Genomic DNA, 20,913 nt, shown 5'->3' on the forward strand with positions numbered 1-20,913 from the left:
TTGATGTTAAGGGTTTTGAGTATCCCCACTCTGTCAATATGCTAGGAAGATAATGGGCTTTTCTTAGGTATGATATAAGGGGGTTTCCATGCAGGGCCTTTACTTGTGCAGTTGGGGTGTTTTGCCCTCCTTCTCCTCCTGCTTTTCTATCTAGCCACACAGGAGGTAGGATAAGGCGCCCAGGAGGGGTATGAGGTGGCTGGTATGTGCTCTCCCAACCCTTCACCACAAACCCGGCTGCCTAAGCTGAAGCAGCCACACAGAGAGCTAAGGAAACTTTAAAAACTTAATTAAGGGGAAAAAAGCAAACAAAATAATGCTATAGTGGATTTACTTAGTGCTGTAGCCTTGCCAGGGAAACCACAGAGTCTGCATTTATATAAGACATATCTAATTAAAACGGGGAGACGGGACAACAAGCTTTCTTTTAAGTTCATTTAAATACATGTTTATGTTGTGTTTAAGTTCCCTGTGGGGTAATGTAACGCTGATCCAAAGTCATAAAAGCAATTTGATTAGGCAACTGTAGGTCTTCGTGAATACTTTGAGCCTTAAGTACTTAAGACTTAATCTCCCCCATACCCCATACCAAGGTTATCCACTGAGGCTGGGCGAGCCCCACCCCTGAAGGCAATACATCTGAGGCTGGACTGATTCATCTTCCCTTTGTAGTCTCCTTTCTCTCCTGCCTTGGTTCTTTAACTCAAGGTTATCATATTTGAGCCTTATTTTTGCTCTTCTCTGCTCTCAATGATTTATGTTATCCTTTCAGATGATATATTTATTTAACAAAGAATAACTCTCCTTTCTCTTTGCTTCTCATACCACTTCTTTTTGAGGGCAATGCAAATATTTTAAATAGGACTTCAATTTGGAGAAATTTTCAATGTTTACAAATCAGCCAAAATATCCACATTCGATATATATCTAAACAAGAAGGTGAAGTTTGGGGAACTAAAATGTCATTCTCTGTTTGCTTCTGATATGTATTATGTTTTAGGACCTCACTTCTTAAAGCGAGTGGTCCAGCAGCATTAGCATCACCTGGGAGCTTGTTGGAGCTATAGACTCTCGGGGCCATCCCCAGGCCAACTGAACTGGAATCTGCATGTTAATAAGATACCCAGATGATTAGTGAGTACATTACAGTTGGAGAAGCACCACTTCCCTCAGACTCATCTCCGTGAGACATTATGTAGGTTCTCCAGTAGGAAAAACGTTCTGTATGCTCAGGTTAGATTCTTCCTTAGGCATCTTGAATGGCCTTTTTATGGACTCATTAGAAGTCTGCTACATAGAATAAAAATGAAGAATCACTGCACAGGGTTTTAAGTCTCCCCTTTAATTATGTCTGAATTTAATTTATAATGGTTCTGGACTATAATTAGTACATTAAAAATTGATTTACTATTCGTTTATGAATACATTTAAATTGGGTACTTGTGAACAAAAAATGTTCTTTAATATTATATACCTATATGTGGCAAAGTAGCTTCTCTATAGAATGTTTATTCTGCCACAGCTTTTGAAAAAGGCTATAATCACATCATATATCCATAAAGGAACACTAGAGTTATGTTCTTCTTTTTAAATTTTTCGTTAATATAGACCCTATTTGATCTAACTGAAATGCGTATTTCATCACTGGCCGCATGTGTTGTCACATTCTTGAGAAAGAATGTAACAATTCAAAAATAATCTCATCTGCTTAAGAACATTATTGTACTATCTGAAAGGCCATTTGGGGTTCGATTAAACAAAGTAATTAAAATAAATTTATGATTTGTTCTAAAACTTGAGCTGAATTTAAGATGTATATGATATTTGCTGTTATATTTTTAAAGAAATACTGTAATCTTTTGTTGCCAAAGTCTTGTCTAATGAAGGAAGAACAAATGCTTCTTTGTTTAAACACTCTTTTATTTATTTATTTATTTTTGGCTGTGTTGGGTCTTCGTTTCTGTGCGAGGGCTTTCTCTAGTTGTGGCAAGCGGGGGCTACTCTTCATCGCGGTGGGCGGGCCTCTCACTATCGCGGCCTCTCTTGTTGCGGAGCGCAGGCTCTAGACGCGCAGGCTCAGTAGTCGTGGCTCACGGGCCCAGTTGTTCTGCGGCATGTGGGATCTTCCCAGACCGGGGCTCGAACCCGTGTCCCCTGAGTTGGCAGGCAGATTCTCAACCACTGCGCCACCAGGGGAGCCCCTGTTTAAACACTCTTAATGCAATCTTGAAATTAATTTTAAAGAAGTTACTGGTTCAGAATTATGTAGTTTCAAGAATTATCCAGCCCCCACTCTTTATTCTGTAGATAAAAGATCCTCCTTCCTCATCCTCATGGCTACAGTATCGTAGACAGAGACTAAACACTAATTTTCCTTTAATTTGTTAATCATTCCCAGCCATCATGAGTAATAGCAATTCAAGTGATTTCACAACACAAGCCCAAGACTGAAAAGTTCCGTTCCCATTGTTGATGCTGAGGGCCTGTTAGATACTGCGGGATTTATCTTGAATCAATAAACACAGTCCAGATTTACAGGAGATTCTCACCTCAAGAGCAACTGTTCCTGTTGCTCAAAGGAAAGCCATCATGCTTGTGTATAGTAAGGGCTCAGGCACAAATGTTGGTTTAAAATTTTAGGTGTCACAGTGTAATTGCATTATATCATTTCAGTTAAAGTTTCATACCTCTAAGATAGTTGTATTCTGAAGCGGGAAACAGTTTTAAAAAACCTTAAACTAAGATTCACAGTTTTTACTGGCTATCGTTTTATTTTTTTTAATTTTTAAAAAAGATTTATTTATTATTTATTTATTTTTGGCTGCGTCGGGTCTCAGTTGTGGCATGCGGGCTCTTCATTGTGGTGCGTGGGCTTCTCTTTAGTTGTGGTGTGCGGGTTTTCTCTCTCTAGTTGTGGTGCGCAGGCTCCAGGGCATGTGGGCTCTGCAGTTGTGGCGGGCGGGTTCCAGAGCGCATGGGCTCTGTAGTTTGCAGCACGTAGGCTCTAGTTGAGGCTCGTGAGCTCAGTAGTTGTGGTGCGTGGGCTTAGTTGCCCCGTGGCATGTGGGATCTTAGTTCCCTGTATTGTAAGGCGGATTCTTTACCACTGGACCACCAGGGAAGTCCCCTGGCCATCATTTTATGTCATCATCATCATTGCTAATACTATGTGCAGTTTCTATGTGCTGCAAACAAACTAGTCTAAATCCCTTTTACATATCAAATCATTAAAACACACAGGAAGCTTTTTAGGTACATAATATTATTCTCAGTTTAAGAGAAGGAAACTTGCGACCCAGAAAGCTTAAACAACTAGTCCAAGATCACATAGTTAAGAAATGGTAAAGCTGGAACCCAATGGTATATGAATATAATTTAGTCACTTTAAATTTGTGAGCAGGAAGAACACATACTGTGAACTTATTCTAATTTGGGGAGTGGGGAGAGGAATGCCTTCTCTTGTAAGACAATTACTTTTTGCATTTGTTTATCTATTTACATACTTCTGCTTTCTGCAGGTTAAAAGTGTAATGGCATTATAAAACTGAAATCTCTGTCTGAAGTTATTTAGAATTTTTCCTTCAATTTTAAGAAAATTGTATAATGTATAGTTGTATATTATAATGAAAATATAATTTTATACATGTATAATATAATGAAAAAGTAGATCAATAATAGCTCAGCTTCAAGTCTTGCCTTTGGTTGCAATGTGATTTTTTAAATACAATTTTATATTCTGGGGGCACATACTTCTCCCTGAAGACAGTGGAATATCTTTCGAATTTTGAAGAAAGGGAATCCAATCAGAAGACTGTTGTAGTCATTTAAACGAGGGATATGGAGTCAAGGCAGGTGGGTCAATGACATCGGAAAAAAGTGACTGATTTACAAAAGAAGTCTCAACAAGGGTTCCTCAATAACAAGATACATGAAGAGGGTGAAAGATGTTATAGAACCCTAAGTCTTGAGCCTAGGTAAATTTAAGAACGGTGGCGAGAGAAAGGTCTTTGGAGAAAAATGATGAGTTTAATTTGGGACATAGACTCTGAAGGAATGACAGGATATCCAATTTGAATTTATCCAGTGCTTAGCAAGGAAGGTTGAAACTGTAGAGAGGTCGGGGTGGGTGTGAGAGTTGGTTAAGATGTCCTTACCCTTTCCAGGTAAGGGTCCAGAGAGGGCCTCCAAAATGGTTAGAATGGGGTTGGCCAGGTGGGGGCAGCAGAGCATCACCAATTGCTGAGGACGGCTGGCCAGGACAAGGGCACTGACGCTGATGTTTGGACTGATGCATTCTCATTTGGAGGCAGGAAGAACTGCAGCTAGCTAAGGACACAGAGACAATGGGGCCCTAGAGGTGGACCACCTGGACAGTACAAACATATGGAAGCCGAAAGATGGAAAGATTTTTAGAAGGTCAGGGGAGAGTAGATGTGTGAACAGAAGCAAGTAACTAGGGAATTTGAAGAAAGTGATTTTAGAGGAGCAGTGGGGACAATAATAGATTAAAAGGGATTAAGCAGGGAATGAGAATGGAAATGGAGAAATATTTGTTTCAAGTTTGCCAATGAAGGAAGCAGGGTGATAGGATGGTAGTTTGAGGGGGAGGTAGAATAGATGGAGGGATTTTTTTTTGAATGTGAAGTGTTCTTGTGAATGTTTATGAGCTGAATGGACTAGTCTTATGAAGAGAATAATTGAAGATGCCAGTGAGAGAAAGAATGAGGGGATAATTATGAAGCTACCTCTCAGAAGAGTTGGGATACAATCAAGAGCTCTAGTGGAAGGCTTGGGTTGGAGGAGAGTACAGATGATAGAGATTTTGTGGATTTTTATTGAGTGCCAACTTTGCATAAGTAAGCTGTGTTCTGAATGTTCATTACTTATTTGGAAAGCTTAAACCATGTCCTCTGGGAGACACGGTGGTGCTGTGGATGTGGCATGTGGGAAGTGGGATGATTCTGGAGTGAGCGCTTCAGATAGACCTTAAGTTATTGATCACCTCCTGTTGATAAATGTGCATATAGCCCAGAGTTATATAATTTACTTTTCACTCTTACATTCTCTTTCTTGAGATGTTTTACTTTGTTTTTCTTTCTTTTTGATTATGCTTTTTAAAATTTTTATTGCAGTGTAGTTAATTTACAATGCTGTGTTAGTTTCAGGTGTACAGCAAAGTGAATCAGTTACACATATACATATATCCACTCTTTTTTAGGTTCTTTTCCCATACAGGTCATTACAGAGTACTGAGTAGAGTTCCCTGTGCTATACAGTAGGTCCTTATTAGTTACTTATTTTATGTATAGTAGTGTGTATATTTCAATCCCAATCTCCCAATTTATCCCCCCCATTTTACTTTTATGTTTAAAATATTTTTAGCTATATCAAAATCTTTATCCCCATTGTTGCAGGAACACTTTAATATTGAAGGACTGGATATTTAGTAATCAGTTTTTAACAGTGTCAATAACTTGGGTACTATTCCTGGAACCCAGGTGTTTCCAAGTTGGAAACTTAGACCATTGGTTATCAATCCTGGCTGCACATTAGAATCACTTGGAGGGGTTTCTAAGCAATAGCCATGCCTCACCCCACTCGCAAAGATGCTGATTCAAGTGGTTTGGAGTGGGCCTTATCAGTTTTTTTAAACCAGTTTCCCAGGTGATTATAATATACAGCCAAAGTTGAAAACCACTGACTTAGACCAACGGCACTTTTACTATTAGGCAACTTGTTCAATGCATCATTTAACATAGACTGTCCCTGCAAACTCAATATGACTAAAGTGAAACGCATTTCCAAAAGCAATTTTCCCTCCTGATTTTTCTTTGTCAATTGCACTTCCATAAAGGAAAACATGGAGACCTCTTTGATTCAAGTTTTGAGGAGTTTCCCCTTCTTAAACCAAAATCTTTTCAAAGCAGTTATTTCAGAGTGGGTACATATCTGCTTCTCCTTTTACAAAAAATTTTGGAGGGGATTGGGGAGAAATCATGATTAGACTAGTAGAGTTGAAAGGTACTGAGAATTACCTAACCCAATTTATTTGACACATGAGAAAATCGAGGCGCAGATTGGTTGAGTGACTTGCTGAATAACACACAGGAAAACGAATTACATGGAGGAAGGATAAAGGAAAGGCCTGCATGAAGTGTACTGATCTGGATTAGTGGCCAGGAATAGAACTCAGATCTTATTTTCAGTTCATGGCTATTTTGACCACAAGAGGAAAACTGGTCAGCCTAAATTGGAAGGTCAAAGAAACAGAAAATTTTATCCTCAAAACATAACTCATTGTCCAGCCCGCTGTAAAAAAATAAAGGTCATCTACCATTCTTCTCACTGTTATTCTTGATTCTTCTCCTCAAGGCCTAACCACACCATTATGTCTTGGCTTTTCTCTTACCCATCATTTGTCATTTTTGAGCATTGATTACCCAAAGCTTTATGGACCTTTTCTGCTCCCTTTATGCTGAATTAATTCTTTTATTGTTATGTTTTGTTAATTTACTGGCAGAATTTTTCCCCACATTTTTATAAGAGCTTTGGCTCTAAAAGAAGCATTTATTATACATGTACTTTAACCCCAAAGGAAACCAGAAAAAAAGTAAACTGGAACAAGAAATTAATTTTTAATTTACAGGGATATTAAGAGATGAAGTATGGTTAGAAAAAAATTTCCTGAAGTAAAATAACCATGCTGCCATTCAATCCTTGCCATGAATGTGGTTTGTCAAAAAACCAAATTAAATCCATTAAAAAAAATGTTCTGTGTTCTTTTAACCAAATATTTTTCTAAAATTTAAGCAAAAGGAAAAAAGTCCATTCAAGGTAATAAATAATAGAGTGCTTACTACTTGTAAGGCACTGTGGTGGACCCTGAAAAGAATACTAAAATGAGTAAGTCCCTGCCCTTGGTAGAGGGGTGTGTGTCTTTTTGTCTTTCAAAAAGTCTTTGCATAAACAAAAATCTGGGATCTCTGAGGGAATCACATAAATTTTCCCACATTCTTGCCCTTTCATCACCAGCAGGTCATATAAATCACTTGACACCCTTAAAATCACAAAATCCCTGCCCTCCTGGAATTTGTAATCTAGTGGGGGCAAGGGGGGGCAGGCAATAAGCAAACAAGTAAAATATGTACGTGTTACGGAGAAAAATAAAGCAGAAGGGGGCTTAGGGAGTTCTTAGCATGATGTTGTAGCAATATCAAATATGCTTGCCAGGGAGGATCTTAATCAGAAAGAGACCTGAAGTAATGACCTGAGCGAAATAAAGGTGTTAGCCAAGAAGATACCTGAAGCAGAACATTCCAAGCAGATGGAAGAGAAAATACCAAGGCCCTCAGTTGGGAGAGTGCCTGGCCTGTTCAAAGATGAATTAGGGGCTTTGAAGACCAGTGTGGCTGGAATCGGCCAACTAGGGAGAGAGCAGTAGGAGAAAATTTAGAGAGCTAAGAAGTGGAGAGTCTTTGCGTTTTACTCTAATGAGAAGCCACTGGAGGATTTTTGGCGAGCAGAGTAGTGACATGGTTTTTTTTTTTTTTTTAACCTATTAATAATTTAATAAAAAGCTATGTAAAAAGGTATGGTCAGAGTGATGGGAACCAGCAAGGATTTATAAGGCATCCAGATACTACCAGTAGCGGAGGCTGTTACAGTTTCGGTGGATCACGATCAACGTTGATCATGGCAGAAGCAGAAACACAAAAAGTGACTACAGCATCCGGTAAAGAGAGACGATTGTGGAATAGGGAGTAGTGAGAAATGATCGAATTCTGCATACATTTTGTTGGTGGAGCCATCAGGATTTGTTGAAGGTCCAAATGTGTGATGGGACAGAAAGAACGAGGCCAAACTGCTGCCAGCTTTGATTGGTCACACTCTCAGTATCGCTGTTGTAAAAGATGAAGATTTGTGAACGTTCTGATTCTACGTTTTCATCTCAGACTATTTAATCAGAATCTCCTGGATCGTGGCCTTGGACACAATACATTTAAAATGTTCTCTAATTATTCTTCTAAAGCCAACTTGACTTGAGCTAAGGATTGAAACCTGCTGGCTCAGGTCTCACTTGAGTTACATGAAACAGGCCACGCCTTCAGGGTACAAATTAGGAGCCCAGCCCTGTGCAAGGTACGTGGGTGTGTGGGCTCGTGAATGGAGAGATTAATCCCATTCCGATCCCTCTCGCAGAACGCAGGAAGACTGCAAAGACATCTGAAGTGTCTTTAGCCAACCATGGAAGGCTTCCTGGAGGAGCCCGATTTTGACGAAGCCTTTCTTAAGCCTTTATCAGGAGGGAAAGAGGTAAGATGAATGGTAAAGATGATGGGGTGTAACTGAGGGGTGACAAGCGTGGGCTGCTTGACGTGCAAGCGTGACGACCCCTCCGCCCCAGACGCAGCCCCTAAGTGGTCGCTGCGCTGGCGCTCCACTAAAGCTACGCCCCTTTCAGAGAAGGACCGGCCCATTTCTGCCCGCCGCTGCCGCTCGCGTTTCCGGAAGGTCCTGATATTAGGCCGGACCAAACCGGATGAAAGCCGCGCTCCCTCTTCCGCTTGTGTTTGGGTTACTTATACTCGGCTTGTAAGGAGGACAGGCGCGCGCGGTCTCTCTGCGCAGGCGCGACCTGTGGTCCACGCACGGAGTTATGTCTGTTCGGCACGTCTCGCGTGTGCGGGCCTTGTATCGGCGCATTTTGCTGCTGCACCGGGTTCTGCCCCCAGACCTCAAAGCCCTTGGTGACCAGTACGTGAAGGACGAATTTAGGAGACATAAGACCGTTGGTTCTGACGAGGCCGAGCGATTCTTGCAGGAATGGGAGGCAAGTAACTGCCCCCTTTTCTTCGCCCCAGACCTTTGAGGTCCCTCAGCGGTGTCCCGGTTTGTCTCTGGGAGAGACCGCCTGACCCGGCTGGTTTCCCCGGGCCGCACGAGCTCGAACACAGCGGCAGCCTGTTCCGTTTGAATTAAACAGCGTAAAGCCGTTCAAACACTACTTCCCAAAGTTAGTCCCAAGCTGGTCTGTTTATCCCACGAGTTCCTCGCTGGAGCACATCCCGTTACAACAGCGTGTCCAATTCAGTTCAAGTTTTGCCAAGCGCTGGAGGGGTGAGGATGGAGGTTACAAAATTGAATGTCACTGTCAAGTGCTTAAAGAGCTTACCGTTTGGCAGCTTTTTTGTCTCCTCCAATGCCTTGCACGTAGCGAGCGCCTATTGATAAATTAATGGTTTTCTCGTTACTAGTTTTCAGAGTTCTGGAGGCTTGTTTCTGTAATTACTGTTTTTAAAATCCTAGTGCTCTTTGTTGGGTCTTAATATTCTCAGTTGACTGATACAGAAATTGGATAAGACTGGGGGTAATTACAAGCGGTGGGCAAAAATGCTGGTCAGAGGTAAGTCAGGTGAAAGTCGGTTTCTTCGTAGTCTCAAGTCACGTTATTCTGTTGAATTGCTCTGCATCATTGCACTAAATCTTAAGCAGACACATGCATTAGGGATTAACCCTTTGACTTTCCCTCCCTTTTTTGAGTGAGGTCAAATGATATTCAGAGTATTTCATTTAGAGTATTTCGTGGGGTTGGGAGCCATGCAGCACTGCCCCTAGTTATTTGCAAATATCAAGAAATGAATGAAATTGGCAGTTAGAGCGACAGGTATTTGAAAGCATGAAGCACTGTTGGTTTAAGAACTGAGGTAAGCAATTCTTCAGCCTAAAAAGTTGATGGCTACAGAGATTATTGAAGTCTGTTTTTTAAAAAAAATCATAAAGAGTGAACACAGGGTGAACATTAGGGTGAACACCGAACTTTTTCACTGAATTGCAGAATTTTTATTGTAGACTCATTGATGCTTGCAAGAGGGACATTTAGGACAATGGTGAAATTTAGAACTTGCCTAAAAATCATGTGTATTAGATGTAGTGAGGCTGCCTAGAGCCAGGGAAGCTGACTCTTTTAAAATGCAGACTGCTGCAGACTGCTTTCTTTTAATATGGTAACTTGCTCTTGAAGCCAGAAGAACTGGATTCAAATTCAGGTACCGGCATTTATTTTAATAAATAAGTGTCAGATCACTTTTCCTAGTCTTATTTTCTTATCTGTAAAATCATAACAGTATTTACAATATGCACCTCTAAATTAGTGTATGTAAATGTAAGTGACATCTTTTAAGCCAAGTCAGTTTGTGGCAGGACAGGAAGAAGTCTAGCTCTATGTTGGGAAGAAATAAGGGCACTTTGGGAGGTCCTAAGAACTGGGAAGCTTTTTAGGGAAAGAGTAGGAACCCAGAATAAATTGATAATAGGCTAGAGGAAAGAGACATTAAAAAAAAAACTCGTTTAAAAAAAAAAATGTGTTGATCAACCGAGGAGATTTGGTGTCAGGAATTCAGCTTAAAAAAAAAAACAAACCCACAAAAAACTCTCCTAGTGCTATGTGGCATTTGGTCTCTGGGATTCTTTCACACACTTCTAAAATTACTTATGAACTTGAATTTGCTTTACTTTAAAAGGCAAAGTTGGGTATGGATACCACTGGAGAAGAGAAAGGGGAAGGTTCAGCAATATGAGAGGACTTAGTATTGGGAGGAGAGTTCTCTATTCCCTTCATCTGTGATCACAGAAAACTGTGGCAAATATTAGAGCAAATTCATCTCGGGAAATTTCTGTTCAAGGACCTTTGGGGGAAGGTAAGAGGAAAGTATTTCATTTTATCTTAAGGATAAAAATGTAAATGCATATTTACAGAGTAAATAGTGAATTTATGTAATTCCTTACCATAGAGAAAGAATGTTAAGTTCAGGGAGAGATGTTTGATAACTGGTTAGTAAAATACCCCTTGTAATCTTATTCCCAAGCCTTTTCGGGGACAACTGTTAAAAGTGGAATTGGGGCTGGGTAGATCAGGGGGTCTTACTTATTATGGCACTTTCAAAGTTCTGACTATGCTCAGTTTTGAAGAATAGCTGTTTTAGGTAATGCTTTCCATTTTTCTTTCTGTGCCGACCCAGTTGTGGAGAGAAGAACTTCTTACCACTATTTTCTGGGAAATTAGAATAAATGTTGAAAATTAAATAGCAAGTAAAAGACGTTTGTGTTAGAATGTGAGACAAAAAACAGCTCCTTAGGAGCCACTTTGAAAAGACTCCGTGTGTTTAATTTTTCATTTTTTTGCCCCATTTATTTATGTCTGTTGCTTTCTTGCCTGGTTTCCATTGTTTTCCTTAAGTAGCTGCTTTGCTCTGTGTCTCTTGGGGGAGGTTTATAGTGGAAGTTTCTGGAAAAAGCAAAATGCTTAAACACTCTTTAAATAGTTATTGATCACTTATTGCCAGGCAAAGTGCTAGGCATTGTAGGACACACAATGAATAATATGTGTATTTTACTTTTATGGTGTCCATGTTTAGAGTATAATAGACGATTATAGTATGAAAGGGTGTCTCTGAAGTGCTGTAGGGGCAAGGAGGGAATGGAGGAAGCTGAGGCCACATGTAATGTCTGAGCTGAGGTTTGAGCAGGTCAGAGTTACCTTGTCAAGAAAAAGACTCTAGAAAGAGGGAATAACCTATGCAGAGGTATTGAGGTAAGAAACAGTATGACTTTTTCCAGGATCTGCAGTGATGTGTTTAGAATTTAGTGTATTACACGGGTGATAAGGAAGAGAGAAAGCTAAAGAGGTGACAAGAGACAGGATATTCTGCTAAGGATTTTAGGTCTTTATTTTGAATCATTGAAAGATTTTAAGCAGTGGTGAAATGATTCAAATTATATTCTAGAAAGATCACTTTAACAGCAATAGAAAGGAATGATTGAAGAATGAGACAGATTGAAGGTAGGGAGAACTGTTAGGAGAGATGTAGTAATCCCAAATATGTATGTGCCTGAACCAAGACAGAGGTGCTGAGGATGGAGAGTATGGGTTTTTGTGTTACCCTTTTTAAGGTAGAATGGGATTTGACTTGGTGACTGATACAGGATTAATTAGAGGGGAGGCCATAGAATGGATAACTCTCAAGTTTTGGAATACGATACCAATAACCAGAATAAATATATAGGAGCAGGTGGGGGATGAGTTCAGTATGGTACATTTTTGTGTTAAAAATTCTGGTGGGACAGTCAGGTGGAGATGTTCTGAGATATATTTACTCTGATACTCAGGAGACAGATTGTGGCTGGAGATAGAGATTTGGAATTCATTATTTGTAATTGATGGTCCAAAGTTGTGAATTAAAGTGCCCAGGCTGGGTGTAACAGGGGAAGCTAGATAGATAGTGGTCAAAGATAGACCACTAACATTTAGGAGTTAAAGAGAATGAAGGTAGTAGTGTAGTGCTGGAACTGTTCTGTTGTTTTCTTTTTCTGTACTCAATTGTTCCTAAGCTACTTCTGCAAAAGAACATACTTTTACCCTTCCTGATTATGTTTAAGTCTTTAGATTTGTATGATAGTCTTTATCATAATATTTGCTTTTTTGTTTTATTTTGTTGTATTCATTTTAGAGAGGAGGAAATGCTTCAAATTTCATGTAACTGTCCATGTGTAACTCATGTGGGATATCTTATGACTTTGAAGTGGATCATCAGATTAAAAAATGTATGATTACGTTGCATGTCATCTATATTTAGAGTTTCCTTAACTTAATATAATTAGGGTTGGATGGGTATTTTGCAGTTTTTATAATTGTACATCTCTCTTGCCTAATTTGAGGACCTCATTTTGTTGCTTTTGAACATCCTGATTTGAACTTTGTATTTTAGTTTGTGGGAGAAAAGGAATGAATTACCTCTCTGTTCAATAGATGGATTGTATGTGTGGGGGATCATCTACCAAGTATGAGGGAGTCATCTGGGAACCTCTTAGTTGTACTGTTTATTCTACATGTTACTCAGTGTAGTGTTTTTGTGATGGTTTATTGGATGGTGATGGTTTATTGAATGGTGATATGTCACACATGTGTTTTTTCTACATTAAGCTTTACTATTTAAAAAATTTTAGCCATACTCTGGTCCTTAACTAATGGTTGAAAAAGGGGTGAAGGTGAGGATTTGAAATAGTATATCCTTGGAACATAAAAATTTTTTTTTTTCATTTCTGAAGTATTTGGAAGCTTTTACGGTATTTTTTGTTTAGAAATACTTAACTTTTATTGGTGTCAGATGTGTTTTAACAGTGCTTATGTTATAAAGTAAATTAAGATGTTTTAAAAAATCATAGTTTGATCAACATTGCATATATTATTGACTTTATACTATATTACTGGAACATAGAGGTACATCCTTTTATTTAAGTGATTTTAAAGTTATTGGAATTTATAGATTTAAAATAATGGTAATAGCATGATAATATTAATATGCTAGTAGTTATGGTTCTAAAACAGATCTGTGTGTGTGTAGGGGTGTGTGTATGTCTATATACCACACAGACTTAAGAATTTGAAGTAAGTTTTTGCATAGAATTTAAAAAAGGATTATATATATATGCATAATATTGATTTTACTGGTTTACTTATTATTTTATGAGATAAATTATTTTACGGTTGCTTAATAAGAACAAATGTCTTAAGTTTTACATAGGGAGTATTAGAATTGATTGAAAGGGGCTTCACATTGCTTCAGTAAACTTGTTTTTTCGGTTAATGCTCTTAAGCTTTTTTGAAAAACCAAAGTAATGTATGTATGTGGTTAAAAAAAATTAGTGTGGGAGGGCTTATAATAAAGAGCAATATATTCTTTACTATTCCTTAATTTATCTGTTCTGGGGACATTTTTCATTTTATTTTGGTATCTTTCAGGTTTCAGGTATCTTGTGAATTTGGTTATCTGTCCAAATTTACAAGTAAAGCAATAAGAAACTGAGAACTCTGCATATAGGTAGGCTTGTTGATTAGAAAATGACTTTTAGGATTACAGAGTTTCAGTAAATCTCCCTTGGATTTGCTTCTTGCTCCTCATTTTCTTTACCTCCCTGGTGTTTGTGTTCAGTTGGTTCTGGCAGTTTGGCTTTATCTTCAGCTGTTATTCTCTGTTTTGTTCTCTAAGCTGTGGCTGCTTCTATTTAGGCTGTTTTATTAGTTAAACTTCTCCACCTGCTTTCCATCTTGAGCACCTTATTGAAATCTCTTGGCTTCTAATGGCTTCTTTCTTAGTCATTATGGATCGCTCCTTTAAAAGTTTTTCTATTATCAGTTCAGTGGAGTTTTGGAAGGGAGAAGAAATAAGAAATAAGCTTCTGTGATTTCTCCAATCTGCCATCTCAGACTGGGGATTCTCAGTTTTTTCATTTTAAAGATGAAGAAACTAAGGCCTGTAGAAGTAAAATGACTTGTTTGGTGCCACACAACTAGGTACGATGAAAATCTTGTGCTCTCACCTCATGAAAATCAGTTAAGATTTTGGAAATTAATGTTTCCAAAAGACTATTCAACTTTTGTTTAATGTAAAATGATTATATATTTTTTTCTTTGAATTTTGCTTGTTTGCTTATTACAGTTTATTTGTATATTTGGTTTGTTTTCCATTTTTGGTATTTTTCCTAAGGGATAGGGAAGATTTTTTAAATCATGTTTCTATCTAATACACCTCTAGCATAATTAGGAAATGTTTAGGTATTGTTTAGGTAATGATTTATTTGTATGTTAATAGCCCAAGATGCTAATTGCGACACATTTCTTTCTCAAAGATTTTTTTCGTTAATGACATGAGACTAGAAGTTGCTGCAATGTAGCTGTTGAACTATTGTGCTAGTCAGGCACATATATTTCCTGTGTGATTTTTGGCTTCAGTTGTCTTAGTAAGGGAAATAATATTTTACCCTTGAAATCACAGATGGACCAAAAAGTTCTCTTTTACCTCCAAGATATGATTATATTAGGAGATGAGTTAAAACTATATCAAACGGCTTAACCCACTTTACACTTTTCATTGGCACCACTGATTTTTCTCTTTAATCTTTTCTTTTAGTTTTAGGGTTATGTGTTACCATAGTGATACCACGGACAATAAAAATACAGTACATTTTATTTCTCTTTGTAATACTTACCATTAACATAAAATTAATAATTCCTGAATTAAAAAATAGTTAAAATAAAAAGGCAAATGGAATGTGTTTGGGATTAATGTGATAGATGATTGATAGCATTAGTATAAAAAGAACTTAGCTTGGACTGGGAAAACACTTAACAGCTTTAATACAGGAATGGGCAAAAGGGACTCTAATAAGAGGTCATTCTCTGATTTATATATGAATTTAACTGCTGTGTTGAATGTATATGGTAATAGTGAAAAATTTAAATCAGTATAGATGTCCAGTGATGGCAGAAGAATGAAATTATAACATAGCCATATGATGGATGGGTTAGTATGCAGCTCTTAGTAATGGTGTTTCAGAAGAATTAATGGTATAGAAAACTGCTCATGATACAATTAAAAATAAACAGTGTTTATCTTTGGGTGCTGGGATTAAGGATGATTATAATTTTCTTCCTTGTACCTCAAAATTCCAGATCATGTGCTACTTTAGTAATTATAAGAAAGCCAATAAATGTGATTTTAAACAATGCAGTTGGATATACTCAGCATTTTTGTTACCAGTCTTGTGTCACAAAGCACAGGAAAACACATACATTGAGTCAACTAGCACCTTATAAATATAGTTCCTAATTTTGCCCTTTAAATTTTGTAGGTTAAACTTAGACTTCTTCATGTTTAATAAATAATGTCAGCTATATATTTTAATTATTTCTTGCTGAGTTTTGTAAAATTAAAACAATCTAAATGTGTAGACTTTTTATTCGGTATTGTAAATGGCCACTGAAATAAGAGAAGAAATAAAAGGCATCCAGATTGAAAAGAAGAAATAAAACTGCCTTTATTCACAGGAGATATGATTATGTAGACGATGTAATCTACTAAAAAACTTCTGGAATTTAATAAGTCAGTTTTAGCAAGGTTGTATGATACATGATCAATATATAAAAATTAACTGTACTTTTATATACTAGCAGTGAAAACTTGGAAATTAAACTTTTTAAATATCACTTACCATCAAAAAATATGAAATGCTTAGGGAAAATTCAGACAAAGGATGTACAGACCTCTGCACTGAAAACTACAAAGCATTGCTGGGAGAGAATAAACATGTATAGATTAAAAATTAAACTTTATCTAGTTACTCTTTTTTCCTTAACCACTAGAAGACATATTTAGAATTTAGAATCTTTAGGGGTCTAAACTGAGGTCAGAAAAGAGTCATCAGGGCCATCTATCTGGTATAGTTTTAAGTCTTTTTAAGCAACGTGAAGAATCTTCTCACGTTAATTTCTTAGAGATCATACTTAAATAGTCATAATTCTCCAGTAACTTAATTTAATCAAAATTAAGTTGCTACTTAATAACTGTTAGAAATCTATTTTCATTTTTTACCTTTTCTTTTTCTAAGTATTGTAGAAGGTTGCATGAAGGCTGACAGTGTATTAGGACTGGCAGAGGAAATTGGTTAACTGTTGGTTTGTCTTCTGGCAGGTCAGACAGAGAGGATGGAAGGTGGCTTGGAAACCAGTAGGCTTAGGAAGGAGATTCTAGGTAGGTTTGTGCCACCCAAGATTGTCATTGTAAGTCCTGGTAATTGATCTTGTACATTTGGAATTGGACTTTATCAGCATACCCAGAGATGATCAAATATTGACTTCAGATTCACACTAACTAAATTTATATAATACTGAAGTATAAGCTAGAATGCTGATTTCTCTGGGTTGGGGAGTGGGGGCTGATGAAGAGGGCTCTCCTTTTCCAGGAGTCAGAATATTCATATTTAGATCCAGGGACACTTCTTTCAGAGGTGTCTCAGAATTTAGAATTTTTTAGATTTTAGAAAGGTAAGAAGGAGTATGATTGAATTTTAAGACACACCCCTGTGGGATCTGGAGTAGTACCCTGTAATCAAGTACATTAATATTTCTGCAGTAAAGCATTTGACTGTTCATATTAAGCAGAGTAAATAAACGCTTCATGTCCATTTAGGTCCGGATTTGCTACCAGATGAGTTCTGAAAGAGCTTTTGTTTTTTGAAACTTCTTTGACTTCAGAATTGCAAGTAAGGGATTGTGGACCTCTATTAAGCTTTCTAGGAAACTGAATTAATGCTTAGAAGGTTGCCATGGTTGGTAAACATGGAATTAAAATAATGGGAACTGGGTAGGCATGAGAGATTTTTCATCAAGCCTTGTAGTAGAAAACATCCGTTTAGTTTACAGTAGAAAACACTGTGGGTGCTCATGCTTCACTGCCCTTTTTTCTTGGACAGTGCTGAACACACATTAGGAAGTTTGCCCCCTCTTGATACTTTATTTTTATTTTAAGCACTTTTTTTTCTGCCAAAGCATTATTATTATTATCAGTGTGTTGATAGATTAAGCTACCTAATTGGTCTTCTGGGCTTGAGAGAATTCAGATGTTTCCCATTGTGTGTTGATTTTTTTTAGCTCAGTTCCCAAGGGAGGATCATATTTCTCTTATTTAGAAGTTTTTGGTCTTCCCTAATCCTAAATTAGTAGAACTTGAAGCATTTCTAAAATAAATTGAATTTTGACTTCTAAGCTTTCAAACACTAAAATATTTATGCTTTATTTGAATAATTTTAAACATATACATGGTCTATTTTTTTTTCAAAAAACATTTCATCATTATAAACAAAAAAATAGCAGAATGTTGTATATTGTATGTTTAAGTAGCAAAGCTTTCTGGACTTTGCTGCAGTGACTCTTCACTTTGCTGAAGATGAAGTTGTCTAGTTTGTTTAAAACTATCCCATTGAATAAAAAAAAATCACACACTTCTCATAGGAACTTTCCCCTTTCCAAACTAAGAATGGCAGCTGATGGCATGGCAAATACGTATATATAAAAACAACTATAGGGCTTCCCTGGTGGCGCAGTGGTTAAGAATCCGCCTGCCAATGCAGGGGACATGGCTTCGAGCCCTGGTCTGGGGAAGATCCCACATGCCGCGGAGCAACTAAGCCCGTGTGCCACAACTATTGAGTCTGTGCTGTAGAGCCCGCATGCCACAACTGCTGAGCCCACGCACCTAGAGCCCGTGCTCTGCAACAAGAGAAGCCATCTTAATGAGAGGCCAGTGCACTGCAACGAAGAGTAGCCCTGGATTGCTGCAACTAAAAAGAAAGCCCGCGCACAGCAATGAAGACCCAATGCAGCCAAAAATAAATAAATAAATAAATAAATTTATAAACAGACAAACAAGTATAATAACATCAGCATGCAGCATCAGTGGGTCCAGCCTCACAGCACAGACCCAAAGCTCTAACCCCTCCAAAAGGTACCTTGTTCACTGCCTCACACTTCCCAGCCTGGCTGCCTACTTATTCATTCTATAAGGTATAGATATGTACAGTTGATAATGCAGGATTTCTAGCCAATAACCATAGTTAACACCACTTAAAAACCACCATGAATATATTTAAATGCTTTTACTAGGCTAAGCAAGATGCACAGAGTGAGAAAAACGTCTTATTTTAAAATATTTGGAAATATATACAACTTTGATACACTTTCAGGGTACTAATAACACTCTTGGCTACTTCATGTAAATTACTTAAAATTTCTAGTGCACTTTTAGAAACTGCAATATGATTATATTCGAATTTTGTAATTAAATCTAATGAGGGCAGAGCCATCTCCAAGAAGTTTATTGTGTTTTTCCCTACTCTGGAATTCATGTGGAGTTAGATACTCAAGTTTATTTCTCTATCCTCCTCTTTCTCAACCCCCTTCTTCTTTACTTCCTCCTGTCATCCTCTTCATCTTCCTTTTTTTAGGTAACATCTGTCTCCTTTGCACCATCAGATTTTCCTGCGTTGGCCAAATCTTTTTCCTATTTCTCCTTCAGCCTCACTACCTTATTATTGTAAGGCTGCTTTTTTTGCTATCAGATTACTCCACATCTGTTTGGTCTTCAGTGGAGATGCCAGGGTTTGTGGATTTGATCTCAGGGTGGAACTCTGAACAGAACACTCCCAGTAGTGGCTACTTGGGAGCATTAGGATCCTTTCTGCTTCCCTTAGTTGTTCCAAAATGCCCCATTTCTGGATCATCAGATTTGGATTTCCTTTTCCCAGACATTGTCTTCTATATCTCAGAGCACTTAGAAAACTGCAAAGGAAAAATCAAAAACAAGCTGCAACGCTGATGGGATCTCTTGGATTTTTCTTCTTTTGTACCTCTGGCTTGCCTGCACAATGAAGGCAGAGAAGACCCTTTGCTCTGTGGTTTCTTAGGTCACCTTCAGCCATATTGATTCATTGTTTGCTAGCCTCTGTGTGCAATTTTACTGCACGCAGTAAAGAAACAGTTAACAAGAAACCAGTATTAATGATTATGAGAGACATACATGTATATAGAGTTAAGAACTATATAAAATTTGCTTTTCTGTGCCATTTTCAGCTATTGTATTTAATCTTTTTGTGTCACCTGCTAGGTTAGTCAAGGGATTGGGACAAAGATTGTAATAATAACGTTTTGGAAGCTTGATACTTTTGTAACTGCTTTTATGCTATGAGTGCATTTCTGAAAAGTTGTTTATAAGTTGATTTTTTTAAATTTTAACTGTATTTTAAGTATACTGGCAGATTAACTATTTAAACAAATTCTTTTGTTAATCCTTTTGTAAAATGAATAATCAGCTCATAATTTCCTTCTTTGTGTAAACCTGCATTTGCATACATGAAATTTGTTTTAAATAGGGTTTGTCTACAAATGTCGATGCATGTGTCTAAAAAGAAGAAAATTTAATTTCTGTTTGTGAAGAACAAATTCAGATTTGGCACTTTTGAGAAGTAAGACATACCAGATTATTTTAGTTCTATTCTTTTCAACTAAAGCATATTTTAGATAGCATTTTGCTATCAAAATATGCTCTACACCTTTAATTAAGGGGTGGCAAGAAGTTCATATATTAAGATTGAACTGCAGTAAATTCTTTTTTTTTTTTTTTTTTTTTAAATATTTATTTATTTATTTATTTATGGCTGTGTTGGGTCTTCGTTTCTGTGCAAGGGCTTTCTCCAGTTGTGGCAAGCGGGGGCCACTCTTCATCGCGGTGTGCGGGCCTCTCACTATCGTGGCCTCTCTTGTTGCGGAGCACAGGCTCCAGATGCACAGGCTCAGTAATTGTGGCTCACGGGCCTAGTTGCTCCGCGGCATGTGGGATCTTCCCAGACCAGGGCTCGAACCCGTGTCCCCTGCATTGGCAGGCGGACTCTCAACCACTGCGCCACCAGGGAAGCCCTGCAGTAAATTCTTAAACTATATTTTCTTAAATAGTAATAGAGCTAGTGTGAAGTTATATAAAGTTTAAAAAGTTATTTAGTAGTTTTATCTTTTCTTTCTTAAAAGTATACCTGGAATCTCAAATCTTAATGATTTTTTTCTTTAAAAATTTTGCTTTATCTTAGTCTGTACTTATAGAGGTAGATGTATATGTTGCTTTTAATTATGTTTGTTAGCTTTCTACTTAACTGTAGTTTGGTGATACCCAGCAGTTTACTCCTCTGCTTAATACTTGGATGATAACTCATCCTTCTTTTAGTTTGGGTACTGAAATCTTGTTAACCAGCATTAACCATAAACAGCTATTTAGTCCACAATATAGCATAAATATGGTATATTTATGATGAAAAAATAAAAATGTAATTGCCATTGTGTAGTATTTTAACTGTACTGTGGTGAAATAGACTTTTTCTGCAGGGCTGTCTGGGAGCCTAACTACTATTTGTTATACTGTTTCTCTGGGAAAGTATATACAAATTTAAGTCTAGAGCATTGGGAACTTGGCCCCATCTCTTAGGCCAGCTGCACAACCTGTTGGATAGTCAGTCAAAGGAGAAGCCTCTCAT

At 37.6% G+C, this 20,913-nt stretch overlaps 1 protein-coding gene across 1 annotated transcript in view; it reads left to right on the forward strand.

Annotated features, from left to right (window-relative positions):
* Window positions 1-8,556: 8,556 nt before the first annotated feature.
* SDHAF3 (succinate dehydrogenase complex assembly factor 3) overlaps window positions 8,557-20,913 on the forward strand; it is an 83,104-nt gene continuing 70,747 nt past the window's right edge. Inside the window, exon 1 of the mRNA XM_007164800.2 lies at window positions 8,557-8,830. Coding sequence (XP_007164862.1) covers window positions 8,657-8,830 — 174 coding nt within the window. The 5' untranslated portion in view covers window positions 8,557-8,656. The remainder of the gene's footprint in view (window positions 8,831-20,913) is intronic.

Source organism: Balaenoptera acutorostrata, chromosome 7 (assembly GCF_949987535.1).
Source record: "Balaenoptera acutorostrata chromosome 7, mBalAcu1.1, whole genome shotgun sequence".
Taxonomy (NCBI): domain Eukaryota; kingdom Metazoa; phylum Chordata; class Mammalia; order Artiodactyla; family Balaenopteridae; genus Balaenoptera; species Balaenoptera acutorostrata.